This window comes from Lampris incognitus, chromosome 12, assembly GCF_029633865.1.
Source record: "Lampris incognitus isolate fLamInc1 chromosome 12, fLamInc1.hap2, whole genome shotgun sequence".
In the NCBI taxonomy this organism is placed as follows: domain Eukaryota; kingdom Metazoa; phylum Chordata; class Actinopteri; order Lampriformes; family Lampridae; genus Lampris; species Lampris incognitus.
Window position 1 is genome coordinate 12,668,425 of NC_079222.1, and position 20,246 is coordinate 12,688,670.

The 20,246-nt window shown below is 42.9% G+C and overlaps 1 protein-coding gene across 1 annotated transcript in view; it reads right to left on the reverse strand.

The window, feature by feature from the left end:
- Positions 1 to 20,246, reverse strand: part of LOC130122163 (leucine-rich repeat transmembrane neuronal protein 4-like) — a 151,940-nt gene that overhangs the window by 123,711 nt on the left and 7,983 nt on the right. The window contains exons 3-4 of the mRNA XM_056291205.1: positions 17,278 to 17,403; positions 16,789 to 16,873 (exon numbers count right to left, since the gene is read on the reverse strand). Of these exons, the coding sequence (XP_056147180.1) occupies positions 16,789 to 16,873; positions 17,278 to 17,403 (211 nt within the window). The remainder of the gene's footprint in view (positions 1 to 16,788; positions 16,874 to 17,277; positions 17,404 to 20,246) is intronic.

Sequence of the window (20,246 nt, forward strand, 5' to 3'; positions counted from 1 at the left end):
GCTGTCTCAAGTGCCCCGAGGAGGGTCCAAGGCCAGACCTGTTGGTTTTGCAAGCAAGTCCCTCAGTGCCTCACAGCGGAAGTATCCAGCTCATAGACTGGAGTTCATGGCGCTGAAGTGGAGTGTTTGTGAAAAGTTCAGCCACTGGCTGAAGGGTCAAAGCTTCACCGTTTGGACAGATAATAATCCGCTGACTTATCTCCTAACGAAGCCGAAGCTTGACGCGTGTGAGATCCGCTGGGTGTCTAAGTTGGCGTCTTACACTTTCGATCTCAAACACCTGCCAGGGAAGAAAAACGTGGTGGCGGATGCCTTGAGTCGCGACCCTTTTTCCAAGCCCGTCAGTCAGAGGCTACTTAGGGAGCCCTACCCGGCCCTTGTTCAAGAGGCCGACGGGGTTGAGGGGGACTCTGTGCAGGATGTTTTCAGACTCAGTTGCCAGTCCCAAACAGTGAGTAGTGCGCGATCTGGGTTTGCTTGTGATGCAGCTGAGGTCAGGGCTTTTTGTCAAGCCAAATGTGACTGGCCTGATGCATCAGTATTCACAGCACTCAGTTTGGTCCAGCACGTTCAGCATCTGTCGGGTGGTCAGGATACACTGCCAATGTTATCCACTGAGGAGCTCAGGTTGAGTCAGGAGCAGGACCCCTGCATCTCCAAGGTGTTGCCCTTTGTCGCTGTTTGGAAGCGGCCATCGAGACGTGAGAGGCATGGTGCTGACCAGAAGGTCCTCAGGCTGTTGAAACAGTGGGAGAAGTTGGAAGTCAATGATGGTGTCTTGTACAGGGTGACAAAGGACCCAGTGTCCAAGCAGAGGAGGTCTCAGTATGTTTTACCTCTGAGTCTGAAAGACAAGGCACTGTCTGGCATCCACGATCACGCTGGTCATCAGGGCCAGGACCGTACTCTCTCTCTTGCAAGGCAGCGTTTTTATTGGCCTAACATGGAGAGGGATATCAGAGCATATGTCAGATGCTGTCGGAGATGTGTGTTTGGGAAGACCCCAGAGCCAGCTGCTTGCGCGCCCCTGGAGAGCATTAAAACTTCCGCACCGATGCAGCTTGTGTGTATGGATTTCTGGTCCGCTGAGGACAGTAAGCAGCGGTCAGTCGATGTCTTAGTGGTTACTGACCACTTCACTAAGCTTGCTCACGCGTTCCCCTGCACCAATCAGACAGCGAAGCAGGTCGCCAAGAAACTCTGGGATCATGTATTCTGTGTTTACGGGTTTCCAGAGAGAATACATTCTGACCAGGGCACAAACTTTGAGAGTAACCTGATTGCAGAGCTTCTCAAGTTGGCGGGTGTAGCGAAGTCCCACACGACGGCCTACCATCCTATGGGTAATGGCGGGACAGAGCATTTTAATCGCACGATGGGGAATATGCTCCGTTCCCTTCCGCTTGAGCAGAAGCAACAGTGGCCTCAGCAGATCCATTCTCTCACGCTCGCGTACAATGCCACTGTTCACGAGACCACGGGTTATGCACCTTTCTTCCTGATGTATGGGCGTGTCCCAAGACTGCCGGTGGATGTTATGTTCAGGCAGGTTTTGCATGATCCTCACGTTGTTGACTATGACTCTTATGCTCAGTCTCTGCTTTCCTGTCTAAGGAGTGCAATGGAGATCGCTCAGAAGCACTCCACGGCTGAGCAGCAGCATCAGGCGCGACAGTACAACAGACACGCCAAGGGCACTGTCCTGTCTGTCGGGGATCGTGTTTTGGTTGCGAACCAGAGTGAGCGAGGGAAGAGAAAGTTGGCTGACAAATGGGAGAACGGAGTGTACACGGTTGTCGGTGTCAACCCCAATATCCACGTCTACAAGATTCAGGATGCAGAGGGGCACACCAGAGTGGTGCACAGGAACCGTTTGTTGGAGGTCAACTTCTTGCCCCTTCCTGAGTTAGATCAGGGTGAGGAGTCCAGTACAACCAGTCAGTTGCTTGACTGCGCAGAGTCCGATGAGGAGGACAGTGCAGATGGCCTGACGGTCTCAGGGGATGCAGTGGGGCTAGCAGTCTCATCACTTGGAGACTCGCCTAGATCTGAGTGGGCAGAAGCGGAAGAGTTCATTCCGTCTAGTCTGGTAGTCAGTCCTGTGGGGGCCACTGCTCAGTCTCCACCCAACACACACGCACCACACAACACACATGCACCACACATAGAGGCATCACACTCACTCGATGTAGGTGTTATATCTCACACTGATTCGCACACAGGGGCACCACCCTCACTCGATACAGATGTTGCAGCTCGCACTGTCTCACGCACACAAGTAGAGAGCGATGGTCGGGTTAGGACACGCACAGGGAGGATGGTGAGGTCAGTGAACAGGTTAATAGAATCTATGGCTCAGATGCCATTTCTACGGAATGTGAGGGTTTGAACTTTGATGGAGGTTGGAGTCATTCAAACTAGTTTAATGTGAGTTATTAGGTGTCTATCAGACAGGGTTGTTTTGGGCCAAGTGCATGGTGTGGCGTATCAGGCGTCACATTGATCTAAGGGAGTTCTGAGACTTGATCAACCTCATTATTTTCTGGACCTCGTAACCGAGGTAGCTCCTAAGTTGACTGGAGGACTAGGTCCTTCTTTTCACTTGTGCCAGTAGTCAGTGATGGACTTTTCCTTTCCTCTTTCTCTTTTTATCCTGCTGTCAGGATGTTGGTGAATTTCAGGAGGGGTGAATGTAACCAGGTTAAAATTAATGTTTTTATTTTATTTTGTTTGAGTATGAAATATCACCAAATCCTGTCTGTGTGCTGTTATTTGTGTTTACTACATTTTATTTTATGTCATTATTTACTTTTATGTATGTTTTCCAACGACCGTCATATACATGTACTGTCGCTTTAAGAGAGAGGTCTTGTGGGTACACGGAAGAGGGAACGCGGGAGAGGCCATTTTTGTTTTGTGGGAGGAGTCTCAAGCAGCAATCGAGCCGAGCCACACGTGTTTCTTACCGTAGGACAGTTTTGCTGGTTGAGGAGAACGTAACCTTGAGTATCCCTGTAAGAAGATACTGCAAGCTGTGGGATAAAATACTTGTTTATCCTTTCTTACATCAGAGTCCCGTGGACGGTTTCTCCTTCTAACGCACACGAGTGAAGTCCGGGCAGTGGTTGAACTTCGACCCCCACGTCCGTAAGAAACACCGCTCCCGCTGGAGGACTGGACGTTTGTTGAAGGGTTTGAAACCAAAATAAATGGCAAGGTGGGCCAAATAGAGTCCTGTGTGTCCCCCCTCCTTCCTTGATCATGATGATGATGATGATGATGATGAGAGACTGAGGGCCCCCACAACACCTGGGGGCCCACCCAACTAGAACACAACGCAGAGCTAATGATGAGAGTGACGGGCATGCAGCAGGCTGACCAGCATAGAACAGCATAGAACTGCCCCCGTTACATTAAGAACAGGTAAAACTTTGTTTTCATTTGATACAATTTGTAGAAATTAATTTAAAAAATAGATTTCATTCAGTCCACCAATAATTAAAAAGTATATCATTTTGCACAACTGCTGCTTGACAACTTCATTTGCTCTTATTATACAGGTGTAACTTATGGGGGGGTCAGGGGGGACATGGCCCCCTCAATATTTAGAAGAGGTGAATTTGTCCCCCCCAAAAAATATATCATGAATGATAATGTTAACTCCCTCGCCAAAAAAGGTAAAATAACAACACAGACAGTCGAACTACTTAAAATGTCATTCATACTTGTTTTCAAACAATTTCATTCACCCCTATGCTTGGACCATACCATTTTAACCTTGCCACTGGGATTGCCGTCCTCGTTGCTGTCTTGCAGTTGCTCCTGACAACCAGGAGACCGGAGCATGAATGATCGTGTAAGCAAGTGTAAGTAACGTAGCTAGCCAGCTTGCTTGTCTAGCCCAGTACACCACCCTTTCTTACCTTTGGGGTTTCTGAGTTAGATTTTCTTACGTATTTCCGGATGAATTATAGCCTTATCTAGTTTATCACTTGTGTTTGGGGTTATCAGTTCAGACCCCCTCACGAACAAGCTAGCTAGCTAGCACTTGCTAACAGGAGCCCCTAGACGTTTATGTTAGCTTAAATGAACTTGAACTGATAATTTCGGGCACATGAGATAACATAATAGGTACATCTACAAACCAATTCGTGCCAAGGGTATTGTATTAGTTCAAATGCATCTACTACTTTCATTCACAGAGTCAACATGAGCAAGAGGAAAGTAACAGAAGATATCCGGTGCTTATTTGGTGCAAAAAAGAGAGTAAGATGAGAGAATTACCTATAAAGTTGTTTTTCTTTTACATAAATAAGACATTTCCACAATAAATTGATGTAGAAAAAGAGCAAATTGGTGCATACAAATTCACCAGAATGCAGGAAATGAAATGTGTGATGCTCAAAATTTCCAGGGGAAGGACCCCCTGACTCCCTGCTAAATGTGCCTCCTCCCAATGTTCAAGTGAAACTTAGGCTACTGTCTTATTATGTATATATTTTTTTTCTTTTTTGTTTCTATTTGAAAAATAACTACCTATAAGTTGTTGTATTTATAGTTAATTACTGTTATTGTTATTTTTTAATGCATAACATAAACAAGGACACACAGTGTCATAGATGTGAAGCACAACTTTTGGAGTCTAAGCATGTAAGGACTAAAAAAAAGGCATTTCCAGTATGTTTTTCCCAATGGATAGGTTGCATTTTGAGTTCCTCTGATCCAAATCAATGGACCCTGACATCCTTAAAGAGCCAAGCACTGTGAACGCTTCCACTTCTCCCAAAGACGAAGCCCTTTCAGCTTTTGCTCAAGTGCAAGGGCCCTTCAACGTGACTTCTTGTCCATTGATGGAATTGAGAATGAAGGAGAGGTGGGATCAGAGGAAACAAAAGCTACTTGGTCGAAGTAGAGAGCAGACACAGTAAAGGACAAAAGTGAAAGAAGAAAAAAACAACAACAAATCAATTATGTTTTATAACTGAAAACCCATGCTTACTTGTTTTATGTACATATTAACAAAATGTAAAGAGCGAGCAATCCAAGCTTTTCATGGTCCACGGGTTAGTTTGCCTTTGAGATAGAAAATGTGGCCACACAGCACAATTCACTGTGAGTATCACAGTAAACTGGGTCATATTACAGTCCTCATCTTTTACACCAGCTGTGATTAGCATTTGGCCTATGAGGCAACTGGGGTAGAAGCTTTTCTCCAAGACGGACGCCTGAAACTCTTACAGCAGCCCTGCCTTGAAAGATATCAGGCACCTTGCTGTAAGTGGATTTCTCATGGTCCCCCCCCCCCCCTTAAGGACTCAGAGAGAAGATTCCCAGGGCTAGGAGGGCGACATGATGTCACTGAGAACATGGTCATCACAACCCAAAAGGCGACCGGTCTACGTTAAATGGTGAGGAGCTGAAGTCACAGACAGAACAGGCTGTGTGCCGGTATGACTCAGACTACAAAAGTGTAAAATGTTCTTAATGCGTCAATTAAAGACACTGTGAAAAGCAGCGATTACGTCTCGCTGGATCTGCTTCCCCGTGTAGGTTGGTGCAACATTTCTGGAGAATTTGGACTCGGATGTGTGTGAGAATTATGTGTCTGAAAAACACACTGTGCACATTACTGAGTAATTAGCTCGCATTAAGAAATTAATTATACTGCTCGGTTTAAGGTAAATAATAGACATCAAATCAATTAAGCAACAAACACACACCTATAATAACAGGTAGAATATAGGATAAAGTAGATCATATAATCTAGAGAAGATATGCCAATGTTGTTGTCCATGTTAGCGGTTGTTGTTTGTACTTGTGGAAGATCAGCTCCTATTCTTTCATTTTCAGATCTGTGTCTTTGTCCATCTCTCTCACTGGTGGTCAGTCTCACAATATATATATATAGCACCTAAAAGCTGCAAAATACTTTTAGGGTTATTGCAGAACATCGTGTCTCACCCCAGCAAGTGGGAGACGGGGAAGAGGACAGTTTGTGCTGGACATTGCCGAAAGATATGACTCATAAAAATGACCGTATGTGCTATCACGGTGTAAGGCAGGTGTTGCCCCCCCCCCATTCAAAAAAAAGAGTAGAAAAGAAAAAAATAATAAAATGCAGCACAATTAATAGGCCCAAGATTAGCCCAACACTGCATCTGACTAAAAAAATAAATAAATAAAAATATCACATACATCCAATTACTTGACCTATTTCATACCATAACAAAACAATCCCCCACCCATAAAATCACTGATATCCATTTGAACTATGGGTACACTGAAGAGCCTCAGTGCGTCGACTAGTGGGGATGTGCTATCTGAGTTGCTGCAGGGCAGCTAAGCTAGCAACTGTCAATATGTCAAAATTAATCCAAAATCAGGGCCTTCCAGCCAGACAAAGTGTGGCTTTAAGAAGTTTCCAAACGATCGTACATGACTAGAGATGTGCATTCACTGTTCATCCTTTCATCACTTGCAAGTGGTAAGGTGTCATATTTTATTGGGTTTTTTTTTAAATTATGCATTCTGAGATCTTATTTTGAATCCAAGCTTAGAAATATGACTTTTTCACATCTAAACAGACTATATATATATATATATATAATACATAAATACATAAACTGAAGCACATAAGCAGCTACAGACTACTTTTTGGCACGAGTCGACAACATACGGCCATTACAACGATATTACGACGGTATTTTATTGCCAATTTGATGCATAATTGCAATTTTGTGAAAATATCACAATACTCTAAATATATTCAACATTACCATTTCTTAAAAGTCCCTCAAATTTTACTGCAGTAATATGTGACAACTGCCATAATCCAAAGATTATATACCGTTATTTTAAGCCCCAACTGTTTCAAAAGCTCAAAAAATGAATGAATAAGCAATTCGCATTCAAACAATTAGAGTCGTAGAAATCATTACAGCATACCTTTGCACAGCACCTGTTAATCATGCTTCAACACTGCTGCAATATTATCATGGTCTCGGATTAGTATTGCGATTTTTCTCTGAATCGATCCCCCCACCACCACCACCACCTATACATAACCAAGTCTCAGAAAAACATCATCATTGTTATTAGTCAAATGAAGCTGAGGTGAAGATGATTGATAACATTGATTACCTGACCAGGGGTGAGTGTTGTCTACTGCTGTGCACAGCTAGCTCACATGTCCTCCCATTCCTGCTGCTGTCCCCATCCTTCTGACTGCTCTGAGGCACCCATTTCAGTTCTACAAACCTGGGCCTGCTTGACTTTCTTCTTTTTAATTAAATTATTTTTTTAACTTATTTATATCTTATTCTGGGATAATCTGCATCACACGTCTGACGTTTGTCAATTGAATATAAAAAAGGGAACATTAATCATTAACCAGTTTTGGGAGCTTATATATATATATACACCCCCCCCCCCCGTAGGTCACCTGCATCTTGAGAGAGATACCCCTCCTTTTCTCTCCCTGAGGTTTCTTCCGTTTTTTTTTTTAATGGAGTTGTTCCTTATCCAATGTGAGGGTGTAAGGACAGGCTGTTGTGTTACTGTAAAGCCCCTTGAGGCACGTTTGTAATTTGTGATATTGGGCTACACCAATAAAATTGACTTGACTTGACCTCCAAGGGTTTCGTAGTTTATAATAAGAGAGTGTAGAAGTGTGCAGCACTGAGTGTTATAGTAAAATAAATAGAAAAGTACAGGTTTTGGTTTGGCGCTTTAGTCAAGCTCAGAGAAAGGAACTCAATGACTGACGGCTTAGCCTTACTGAGGGTTTCATCTTTTTTTCTTCTTTTTTTTTATGGCCTTTGGCAGCAGGCACTTCACAAGGTTTTATTTGAAATACTCAATGGCCATGACTCCATCGACCCAAGAGACGGATAACAATGAAGCCGTGTACTTCAGCCATATGTAATTAGGATACTTTGTCAGACATGTTTGCGCTCGTTTTTTTCCCCCACCTGAAATAATGTTTTTGACAACTGATTCATAAAGCCTATACATTAAAGTCCCATCCACTGTGCAATAAATGCCATCTTTACATCTGCACCTGCATAATGATTTAGGCACAGAGGCAGTTTATGGTGGGTGCATGGCAAGCCCTTAAAAAAAAAGAAAACTCTGAAATGACCTAATACACGTGTAATTTCTTCATGATTAATGTCTTGACATATTTTAATTGTCAAATTTAAAACTTGAGATGAAGTATAGCGAAGTTGTTTGCGCCCCACAGAGTAATTACTGTCTAATCCACTCATGCAGCCTGACAGATTAGGGAATGAAATGATGGTTAGTCCATCATAAGTGGTCTGCCATGCCCAAGGAGTTTCCTCATGGAGATCCCCACTGCATATCCTGTCCCTGAATTGGTGATCACGACACATTTTCTTTTCATAAATCAAGGTGCACTTATCTCCAAAGCAGCCATTTACTGTAATTGGAGGCAAGTTTACGTTTGATAGCCAACAGACCGCAAGTGCCACAATCACAAGTTTGTCAGGCTCCAGAAACCATGCAAAGCATCTTTCAACGTGCATTCCTTACACCCCCACCCCTTTTCTATGCGTAATTTCTCAATAAATGTCATCTCTACCACCTCTAAATATGCACAGTTCTAACAAATGAGAAGCTAGTTCAACAACAAAACAGATTACAAGTGAAGCAAGACCTGTAGCCTGCAAAATAGACCAACTTGCACAAGTTCTGTCCAAACCCCCATCTATCATCTTTGGTCGAAAGATCTTCAACCAGACCAAAACATTTATTTGAATAAAGACAGCTTCCTTGTACTTGTAACTGACTATATATATATATATCTATATCTATAGATATATATATATATACATAAACTAGTCATTAATTAATTTGCAATACACGCAAGCCAAGTCTTGGAGGACGCCTTGTGACTCGTGTCCAGAAGTGGTCTAATGAAGTCTCGAGACGTGCATGGCAGGGCTAAAGCAGATGCAGCCGCGAGAAGCGGCGCAGGCTGAGGTTGGAGGGACGTCAGGCTGGCAGCAGAGTAGGCGTGTGGCAGGCAGAGCAGCTATGTCAGCGGATGGAGGGAGCTGGGCTGTTTGATGGCGACATCCCAGACAAGTTGAACGTACATTTCGTTGGTATTTCCACGGCTACCTTATCAAATCAAGTGGCGATTAAAACATGCCAGAGTGCAACCAAAACGCCGACTCGGTGCACGTTGCCGAGACGGCTCTGGCAAGGCGTGATGGACAGCAGTGGCTTCAACAGCCCCCCCACCCACCCCCACCCCCCCAACATATTTTGAGTTTTTGGTTGTTGTTTTCTTGACCTAGGCTTCACTATGAGTATCTGTCGACCAGTTTCGGCTGTAATGTCCAATATTTTTGTTTTCTTTCATCCGCCAGACAAAGAAAATGTTGTTCAATGCGCTGTTGCTGCGTTGGCTGTAAACAGCAGACATCCAAATTAATTAATAAAATTAAGCATGTGCAGAAAACTAGGAAGAATGGGCGAAACAGACGAGTAACAGACATGGTTCTGTATCACCGTCTCAAACACCACGGCTGATTTGTGGCAGTAATCAACCCCATTTCGTGCCTGCATGAATGCGCGTATATATCTGAAACTGTCTCTCTCTCTGTCTCTCTGTCTCGGTGGTATCACCAAGCTCAGCACCTCATTCACCCGTGGCAGTCGTTTTAACAAGGGACCAATCACTTACCCATGTCGGTTCATCTGTTCCGTTTCACACTCTTCCGTGGCGCAATCCGTTGCACAGATCACGACTTGGCGCGCCAGCGCGTTGTCCAGCAATTCACACGGTTAACCCGCAGCCTCTCACACCGACGCCGAGGCTGACTCACCTGCCTTCCTTCGCTCCCAACTACCGACTCAAATATCCTCGACGAGCAAGAAAACCCTCTACAATTCAAACGTGCGACCATGGCTCCCGGCACATCCGAACTTCTGCCATAATGGCGCAGTCAAGCGTTTTTAATCCTACAACAACTTTAAACTAAAGGATATGCCCGAGACTGGGGTTAGGGTCAGCCGTCAAAAAACGTTCTTGTGGTGGGAGGAAACGAAGAAGAAGAAAAAGCCAAGGTGCACAAAAAAAATCACAAGAGCGTCAAGAATTTGAAATAAAGTTAACTGGGTTGTAAAAGGGGAAATAGGCAGGACGCGGGCGACGGTCGCGTGTTCTGTGCGTTCGGTGCGCAAGCGGCGGAAAGGTAAAGGCGCGCGCAGCGATTTGGAGGTACGGAGACTTGCCGCCGGACCAGCCGCGCGCTGTGGACAGCTCGCGCGGATTTGTGAGCAGGTTACGCTGCGCGCGCGAACCGTGCGGGGGACGCCTGCGCGTGCGTGTGAAGAAAACGCGCGCGCGCGAGAGAGAGAGAGAGAGGGAAAGAGCGCGAGAGAGAGAGAATAACATGCAATAGCTAACAGTTGCAGGAAGCCCTAATTGAATAATCTCGTGAATTCGTGTGATTGGCTCGCGGCTGGGACTCAAACTGACCAGCTTTGACAATCAAACGCCAACTTATCTCCCCTCTCTCGCGCGTTTCCTCCATTCTTCCTGTAAGCAGGTGACGCGCAGAACAGGCTGAGGGCTACGTGGTGATCATTATAGCACGAGTGGGAAGCGCGAGCCCACCTCGTGTTGCATAATTACTGTGGACAGGAAGGCTAAATAAGAGCCCGGCACCGGGGCAACAGAGAACTCACACCGTTTGACAAGGTCCCCCACAAACGCTTTTACTCATCTCATGGAGAGACAAATCCATTTTTTTCTATTTGTCAGTTTTTCATGTCTCACCCATAGAGTACATGTCCAGCACTGACCCAAAGCACAAAGAAAAAGGCAGTGAAGCTATGCAGTTTTTGTAGCAGAGATTAAACTGCAAATTTTATTAACTGCGAGATTATTAGCTGCATATTGTATGTATTATAGTAGAATGTGTACTGCAGTATACACCAGATATTGTGGGTGACATTTATTTATTCTTAAATAACTATAAATAGGACTTTTCAACAAGAAATTAGACCAAACTGAATTTATTCACATTTGTATGTGTGTGTGTGTGTGGGGGGGGGGGTAAGTAAACCTGCCACAAGGTCTGCACCTTCCACAAAATCTTGCCAATATGCGAGAGATGTAGAAAGAACACACTTGTCTATTAGAGTATATGACTTAAGACCTCAATTTAGCCTTGACAGATTAATAGTATGCAATTTAAAGAAGCAGTAAAAAAAGGGAAATGGGCTTAAAAAGGGGGGGGGGACTGAATATATTACAGTATTTTTAACAAGGCTAATAGCTACATACTTGTTTTAAAGTGACAATTCTGAAAGTTGTTTATTTACTTATTTACATAAATGTTTGTCAGTCCAGTGCTGATCAAAGTAATACAACATTAAACTGATTAGTTTGGTGCTGTTACGCCAGCACCCTCCTCTCTGTGAATAAATAAATAAAACATTGCTAAACTGGGTATCAGTAATTGATGCTGTTTTATTGGTGGTGTTTTCCTTAATCTGAATTGAAGGTGTAAGGATGGGTGGTGCTGTGCATGTACAGTATTTTCGTTCTGAATGCAAAGCCCTCTGAGACTGTGATTTGGGGCTACACTGACTTGACTTGATGTCATATTATCAATAAATGAGGCTCTTTTATGAGCTTGATCTTCCATATTTGCTTGTTAGCCAAGACAACTTCACTTCCTCTTTTAACCTTTCTTGTTCTTCCACATTTGGCTTCTGTGCTGATGACGACATAACTTTCCTTGCAAGAGCCTAAACCAATAGACACAACTAAAAGGGGCAACAACAAAATTATTTGCCATAGATTGTCTTAAACACACCAGTGACCGAAAGTATTAAAAGGACACGTACATTTTCTTAGCCTATATCCTCAGATTGCAACTTTAAAACCACAAACAGTATCGGTATACAGAGAAGTAATCCAAAATATACAGGTCAGAGTGAGGTCTGTTTGTAAGTTGATGAAATTTGGTTGATCACTTAATACCCTATGAAAGACAGATGTCTAAATATGTCCACTGTGTGTCAGATACTACGTAGGGTGCTCACCACTGGGCAAAATACTTCCAATTTAAGAATTAATGAATTTGGGACAGTGATTTGTGTAATGTTTAACCATTTTAACTTGTAGCTCTTCGTCCTGAAAATTACAATGGGCAGATAAAGACCAGAGTGGATGTGCAACAATGGAATATTTGCCAATAAAAGACTCAGCTCCACCTTGAGCTTTTGCATCCTTGTTTTGACAATGACCCAACATAAACTGCAGGAGTACCACAAGTTGAAGTTTCTACCTACATTTCTATGTGGTTGTTCTTCTAACCTATGCAGTTGGCTTTACTGGTAAAACTGATAAATGTGCTGTCAGGGGTTAGTTCTGGACCAAGTGTCAGGTCTATTTCCACACACTGTGGCTTTTCTCTTCCATCACCGAGACACAGATGGAGGACAGGACCCCTTTATCGCTGGTGGACTTACTCTAACATGGCTAACATACATCAATTCAGAGCTGCCTGAAGTGCTCTAAGTAGATTCCAGATACAGAAAACTGGCAGGATGAAAGCTCTCCACCCCCCCACCCCCTTCCAACCCCAAGCCCCCTGCCTCCCACTAAAGCCATTCAAAAACTTTAGTTAACAATCACAAATTGCCTGGGTCAGCTTAACCCAATATAAATTAGACAAATGTTGCCCTTGCAATCTAGGAGAATTAATTGTCAGCACCAAGGCTCTAGGGGCATATCAAGACATTACGAAACAAATGATTTTAGATCTCTGTAAAATAATAATATTTTTTTTCCTCTCCAATTGCACTCAGCCAAGCACCCCACTCTCCGAGCCGTCCCGGTCGCTGCTCCACCCCCTCTGCCGATCCGGGGAGGGCTGCAGACTACGACATGCCTCCTTCGATACATGTGGAGTCGCCAGCTGCTTCTTTTCACCTGACAGTGAGGAGTTTCACCAGGGGGATGTAGCACGTGGGAGGATCACGCTATTCCCCCCAGTTCCTCCTCCCCTCTGAATAGGCGCTCTGACCGACTAGAGGAGGCGCTAGTGCAGTGACCAGGACACATACCCACATCCGACTTCCCACCCGCAGACACGGCCAATTGTGTCTGTAGGGACGCCCGACCAAGCCGGAGGTAACACGGGGATTCGAATCGATGATCCCCGTGTTGGTAGGCAACGGAATAGACCGCCACGCTACCCAGATGCCCCTGTAAAATAATTATTGATGATTATCAGTCTGGAAATGTTTGGGACAGTAGTGAGTTTTCCAAACCCGTCTTGTCAAAATAGCTTCCAAGAGCATTCAAGATGTCACAAAGGACCATAGAATAACATCCATTGTTTTGCAGACCTGTCTTTGTTTCCACTGCAGTCAGTGCTGAAGTGTACACCAGCAGAAAAACGCAGGGGAAAAAATGTGATTAACTAGAGTGTAGCGAGGTGGAAATCACTGCTGGAAATCACTGCTTACTGCTTCCTCTCAAGTTTGCTAAAAGCTACTTGGATGATGTAATGTATTCCAGAAAATGTGGAAGAATATGCATCTAATTCCACAGTAAGAAATTCCCCCAAGCCCTTACATGCTTGGACTCAATAACAGTTATGCTTCACTTCTATGACACTATGTCAGTGTTATTTATGAGTAATGCAACCTACCACAATGTGAAGATAAAGATCTAGAGATAAGGATTCAAGACATTACTTAAGCCTCAAGACTTGAATCTAAAATTCTTAAGTTAACTTAAGACCGAAAGCAAGATTCAAGTTTCAACTTTACTATCTTTTTGGGGAAGTTATTACAGACAGATGTGTACATACAACAAAAAAACAACCCTAGAAACATTTATGCACAGCACAGCAAAGGCACAAGGTAGAGTGAAGCCTTCAAATATCTACACAACTGACAGTCAGCAAGGAACATCTTCAATGAATAGTGGTAAAAAAACGACCACAGCAGCAGTAATAATGACTGCCATCCTTTACAGAGTAAGTAAGCATTAATCTTGAGCTTGTCACCACCGATTCAAATTTTGAAAAAAGGTAATAAATAGCCGTAAGATGAAAAGGACAACAGTGTTCTCATTAAATGTTAATTTGTAATTAGTGGCTGAGCCTAAATACCTGTAACTTGACACTTTCAATACACTGTCCTTTGATGACAGTCTGAGTGAGAACATTTGGCTGTCTTCTAAAGTCTATACAAAATGAAGAAGATATTTATGGCCAGCCATTAAAGCAATTTGCTCTCCCCTATACTAAATCAGAGGGAGCCATTATTGTACCAAACTTTACAGATGTAATGAGTACATACAAAATTGAATGGATAAACAAAGTGCCAATTTGCCAACTCAACCCCAATTTTGTATTCCTTTGGGGGGAAAATCTGACATTGTTGTCTTTTTTTTTTCTAAACAAAAATGACAACAAAGCGGCTTAATGACTTATAACACACATTTAATGCTTTGGACGTTTAATAGTTACAAACCTACAGTAAGCATACCACTTTTGTGTTTCCCCCCTGGAATTCAGACCTGCTATAAAAGTCAAACCTTAATGTGTAATGCAAATCATGACATGTCATCAGTTATAACATGATATTACATGTTACATATTAAATATTGATGCATCTTTGGAAATAACATATAAGAAATGAGGTAAATATTTGAATTTTCTGTAAACCATGAAAATTAGCTAGTATCATCCGTTCATGTTTTTGAAAGAACCATCATATCCAAATTCTTGAGAAATATTAGCCTCTCTTTAAATTCATTGTGACTTAGATGGTACAATTTTGGACTAAAAATTCAACAATGTATAATCATTATGCCAATATCATTGACCTTGAATTTGTTGGTTTTAAGATTCTGGTAGCTGAAGTCTATCATCACAAACAAACATTTTTGAAAGATGCGCCTCATTTATACCATTTCCTTGCTGAGCTGAAACTTTTCCTTAAATCCAGAAACTTGTATCAACAGCAAATATACACTCTTTTAGGAGAAAACTCCTGAACCGTAAACTGAATTATCTGACTCTAGGCTACGTTTAGTCGCAATGAGAATGTGTTTTTTTTTCTTCATGTTTCCTCCTTCAAAAATTAATTTCTGTATTTTTGATTTTTTTCCCTCTCATATATCAGTCAGTTTTTTTCTCAGCACCTTGGGTAAGTTTAATGTTAACACAATTAGAGATGCACCAGTATGGAATTTTCGGACAGACAATGCTATCTGATACTGCGCCTGCCTCCACCTGTCAGTGGATCACAAACGTCCTGACAGACAGGAAGCAGCAGGTGAGGCTGGGGAAAATAACATTCAGCACCCAGACAGTTAGTACCTGGTGCTCTTCAGGGATGTGTGCCCTCCCCACTGCCCTTCTCTCTCTACACACCAACGACTGCACCTCAGGAGACCAGTCTGTTCAACTCCTGAAATCTGCAGACGACACTACAGTTATCGGCCTCATCCGAGACAAAGATGAGTCTGCATACAGATGGAAGGTCGAAGATCTGACCCTGTGGTGCAGTCACAACAACCTGGGTTGTACATATTCTGCCCTCAAAAATGCGTCACACTGCATAGCTAGGCAGATAGCTAACACAAGACTCAGTAGGCTGTACTTGGTGTTGAGCGTGATTTACTGAAGCTTAGGTCATAAAACTGCAAACACAAACAGGGATGCATGACATGTTACGAAGTTAAAATGAATATATGCAACGATTTTACAACTTTCTTCTGCCAAGATTTCCAAATGAGGTAACAGTTAATCTATGTAAATTATACAGACAAACTAACATAATGTGTTAACTTAGAAAGCAACCGATGCTAGCGATTAGTTTAGCTAATTAGATTAGCCGATTAGCTTAGGCAATTAGTTGGCTTGACTCATAAAACTAACAACAAAATCCCTTTAACAGCGTTTTTGAAGCAAATATAAAGGTAAGTAACTATACTCACAGATAGATCTACTCCAAGGATCAGACCAAAAAAACTCTTGAGGGGCTGCGCTGAGCCTGCATGTATGTACACTGCTTGGCTGCGCTGTGTACACTGAAAAACAAAATGGAGGCTACAGCTATTTGGGGAGATCTTAACGATACAATACTTCAACCTGTCTAATTTACAAAAAACGCTGACTGGTGTCAGAACACTCCCCGCTTGGTTTATTTTTTAACCACTATTTACAATGTTTCATCTTTGGTATATGTAAAACCACATCACTGATGGGTCTAAGGTACTCTCTAGCTGTCCCCTGGCATTAGCCTCGTTCCACGGTCTGCAGGGTTCTCTTCAGTGTTCACATAATGCCACTGTTCTGGTTGGGTGGAAGTTTTTAATATGAGCTATTCTGTTGGCTACACAGGTGTAGAACCTCCTTTAACTATTGTGGATGTAGCCAAGAACAATGCAACTGTATGTGAAGAACCTGACAGTGTGCAACTCCAGGCCTATCTCAGACTGGATCAGTTCTGCCAGCTTGACTGCTAAAATTGCTGCACACAGCTCCAGATGCGGTATGGTGTGCACTGGGTAAGGAGCCAACTTCAATTTGCCCATCACAAACCCTACATGCCACTTTCCATCAGAGTCCAGGACACGCATATAAGCTACAGCAGCTTTTGCCATAGCAGAAGCATCTGAGAAAATGCAGTTCTGTCCATTTACAACATGACATAGAGACTGGAATGTATGGTCTCTGAATGTTAACCTGTTCCAACTCAGTTAAGGAGTCAGTCCATGCCTACCTCAGTGCTTCCTTCTCTGGTGGTTGTGGCACGTCCCAATCATACTGCTCTGAGGAAAGGTCTCTTACTAAGGCCTTGCCTTGTACTGTAATGGGAGAAGCAAATCCAAGGGGCTCATATTGACCAGGGGTGAGCAATCTTATCCAGAAAAGGCCAGTGTGGGTGAAGGTTTTTGTTCCAACCAAGCAGTTACACACCTGATCCCACTAATCAACCAGTAGGGTCTTTGCTGGTGAACTTGATTAGGAGACACAGGTGTGTAATTGCTTGGTTGGAACAAAAACTTTCACCCACACTGGCCCTTTCCGAATAAGACTGCCCAGCCCTGATATAGACTGTTGACAGTGGACAGTATGCTTGACTGAGTGAATTGTTTAACATCTCATGACACTCTGAAGGTGAAACTGCCCCTATGGAGTTCCCGACTTATACCCAAACTCCGTTGGAGGACAAAGGGTCTGCTCCTAAATCCAGATACTTAAAAGTCACTTGCTCGTGGAAAGGCCTCCATGACCTTAGCGCTATTTGAAGCTATTTTGTGAAGCCTCAAGTTGGACTCAGCCAGTAGGTCCTTGGTGCGCTGGAGGCAATCAATAGCTTCGACTTCCCTTGACACTGAGGTGAGTCCATCAGCCACATAAAAATTCCTGAGGATGAATGCCGATGCATGCTTAATAATCCAGGTAAGAAAATCAAAGAAGGTTGCATCAGTTCATCTGGATACAATGTTTATTGACAGATACATTTCATCACTCAACTAAGTGAGCTCATCAGTCTAAACTGACTGCAGGTATGCCCACCCCTTATAAACAATACAGTACAATACATTTGCCTAACGATCAAAACCAACGACTAGGCCAATATGCAAATATGGGTGTGCCCTTTAACTAGTTTCAAAGGCCATGTGTCCCATTCACAGGGGATTAGGGATTGTTGCAATCACAGCATTGTAAAATGGCAATAGATATATAATGACCAAAACAAACGACCAGTTTTATGTACAAATATGGGTGTGCCCATTAACTAGAGTTTCGATGGCCATGTGTACTGTTCACAGAGGATTGGGGAATAGTTGCAATCACAGCATTGTAGATGGCGACAGATGTCACCATCATGAGCAAGTTATGCCGTTACTTAGCGACAGAAATACTTATGAGCCCCTGAAACACAATCCAGTCAGTGGTTACAAGAAAAACGTGATAGACTGTCTGAAGCAGTCTGAACAGGACAATGCTACTGACAGAATTTTGTACCACAGATTATACCCAGGGGAAAGTATACCTAGTCTGTATGGGTTACCTAAAATACATAAACATGATGTGCCATTATGGCTTATTGTTTGTATGATTAACTCAGTCAAGTCAAGTCGATTTTATTTGTATAGCCCAATACCACAAATTACAAATTTGCCTCAGTGGGCTTTACAGCAACACAACATCCTGTCCTTAGACCCTCAAATCGGATAAGGAACAACTCCCTAAAAAAACCTTTAACAGGGAGAAAAAATAGGAAGAAACCAGGAAGAAACTCAGTGACCTACACTACCATTCAAAAGTTTGGGATCACCCAAACAATTTCGTGTTTTCCATGAAAAGTCACACTTATTCACCACCATATGTTGTGAAATGAATAGAAAATAGAGTCAAGACATTGACAAGGTTAGAAATAATGATTTGTATTTGAAATAAGATTTTTTTTACATCAAACTTTGCTTTCGTCAAAGAATCCTCCATTTGCAGCAATTACAGCATTGCAGACCTTTGGCATTCTAGCTGTTAATTTGTTGAGGTAATCTGGAGAAATTGCACCCCACGCTTCCAGAAGCAGCTCCCACAAGTTGGATTGGTTGGATGGGCACTTCTTTGAGCAGATTGAGTTTCTGGAGCATCACATTTGTGGGGTCAATTAAACGCTCAAAATGGCCAGAAAAAGAGAACTTTCATCTGAAACTCGACAGTCTATTCTTGTTCTTAGAAATGAAGGCTATTCCATGCGAGAAATTGCTAAGAAATTGAAGATTTCCTACACCGGTGTGTACTACTCCCTTCAGAGGACAGCACAAACAGGCTCTAACAGGTACTATTTAATGAAGATGCCAGTTGGGGACCTGTGAGGCGTCTGTTTCTCAAACTAGAGACTCTAATGTACTTATCTTCTTGCTCAGTTGTGCAACGCGGCCTCCCACTTCTTTTTCTACTCTGGTTAGAGCCTGTTTGTGCTGTCCTCTGAAGGGAGTAGTACACACCGGTGTAGGAAATCTTCAATTTCTTAGCAATTTCTCGCATGGAATAGCCTTCATTTCTAAGAACAAGAATAGACTGTCGAGTTTCAGATGAAAGTTCTCTTTTTCTGGCCATTTTGAGCGTTTAATTGACCCCACAAATGTGATGCTCCAGAAACTCAATCTGCTCAAAGAAGTGCCCATCCAACCAATCCAACTTGTGGGAGCTGCTTCTGGAAGCGTGGGGTGCAATTTCTCCAGATTACCTCAACAAATTAACAGCTAGAATGCCAAAGGTCTGCAATGCTGTAATTGCTGCAAATGGAGGATTCTTTGACGAAAGCAAAGTTTGATGTAAAAAAAATCTTATTTCAAATACAAATCATTATTTCTAACCTTGTCAATGTCTTGACTCTATTTTCTATTCATTTCACAACATATGGTTGTGAATAAGTGTGACTTTTCATGGAAAACACAAAATTGTTTGGGTGATCCCAAACTTTTGAACGGTAGTGTATATCATCTCTGAGTTTCATGCCTGTATTTTTAATCCGTTGGTAGGCAGTAATGAACATCTCATTCAGAACACTATGGATTTTGTAGATAAGTTGAGGGACATCATTATGGAGAGGGATGAAACAATGGTCACTAATGATGTTAAGTCTCTCTTCACATGCATTCCTGTTGATGAAGCAGTGGAAATAGTCTGTATGAAATTAAAAAACGACCCCACCCTTCACAACAGGACCACCCTTAACACAGACCAAGTGTGTCTGCTCCTGAACCTATGTCTTCAGTCCACGTACTCCACATACAGGGGACAGTAGTATAGGCAGAGGCATGGGTGTACTATGGGTTCCCCAGTCTCACATGTAGCGGCCAAGTTGTACATGGAAGAAGCGGAAAAGAGGGCTCTGGTGTCCTATCCAGGGACACTACAGCCATTGGTTCAGATTTGTGGATGACACCTGGGTTAAAATTAAATCTCAGGACATACCACGTTGCACCAACCATATTAATTCTGTGGACAACCACATCAAGTTCACAAAGGAGGATGTGGAAAAATAACAGGTTAGCCTTCTTAGACTGTGAAGCGGCAATTGGTGGTGGGGAACATTTGATTGTTGACGTTTACCTTGAACCAACACATACTGATCAGTACTTAAGGTTTGACTCTCATGATCCACTGGAGCACAAACTAGGAGTCATCAGGATACTGTACTACCGAGCTGACAAC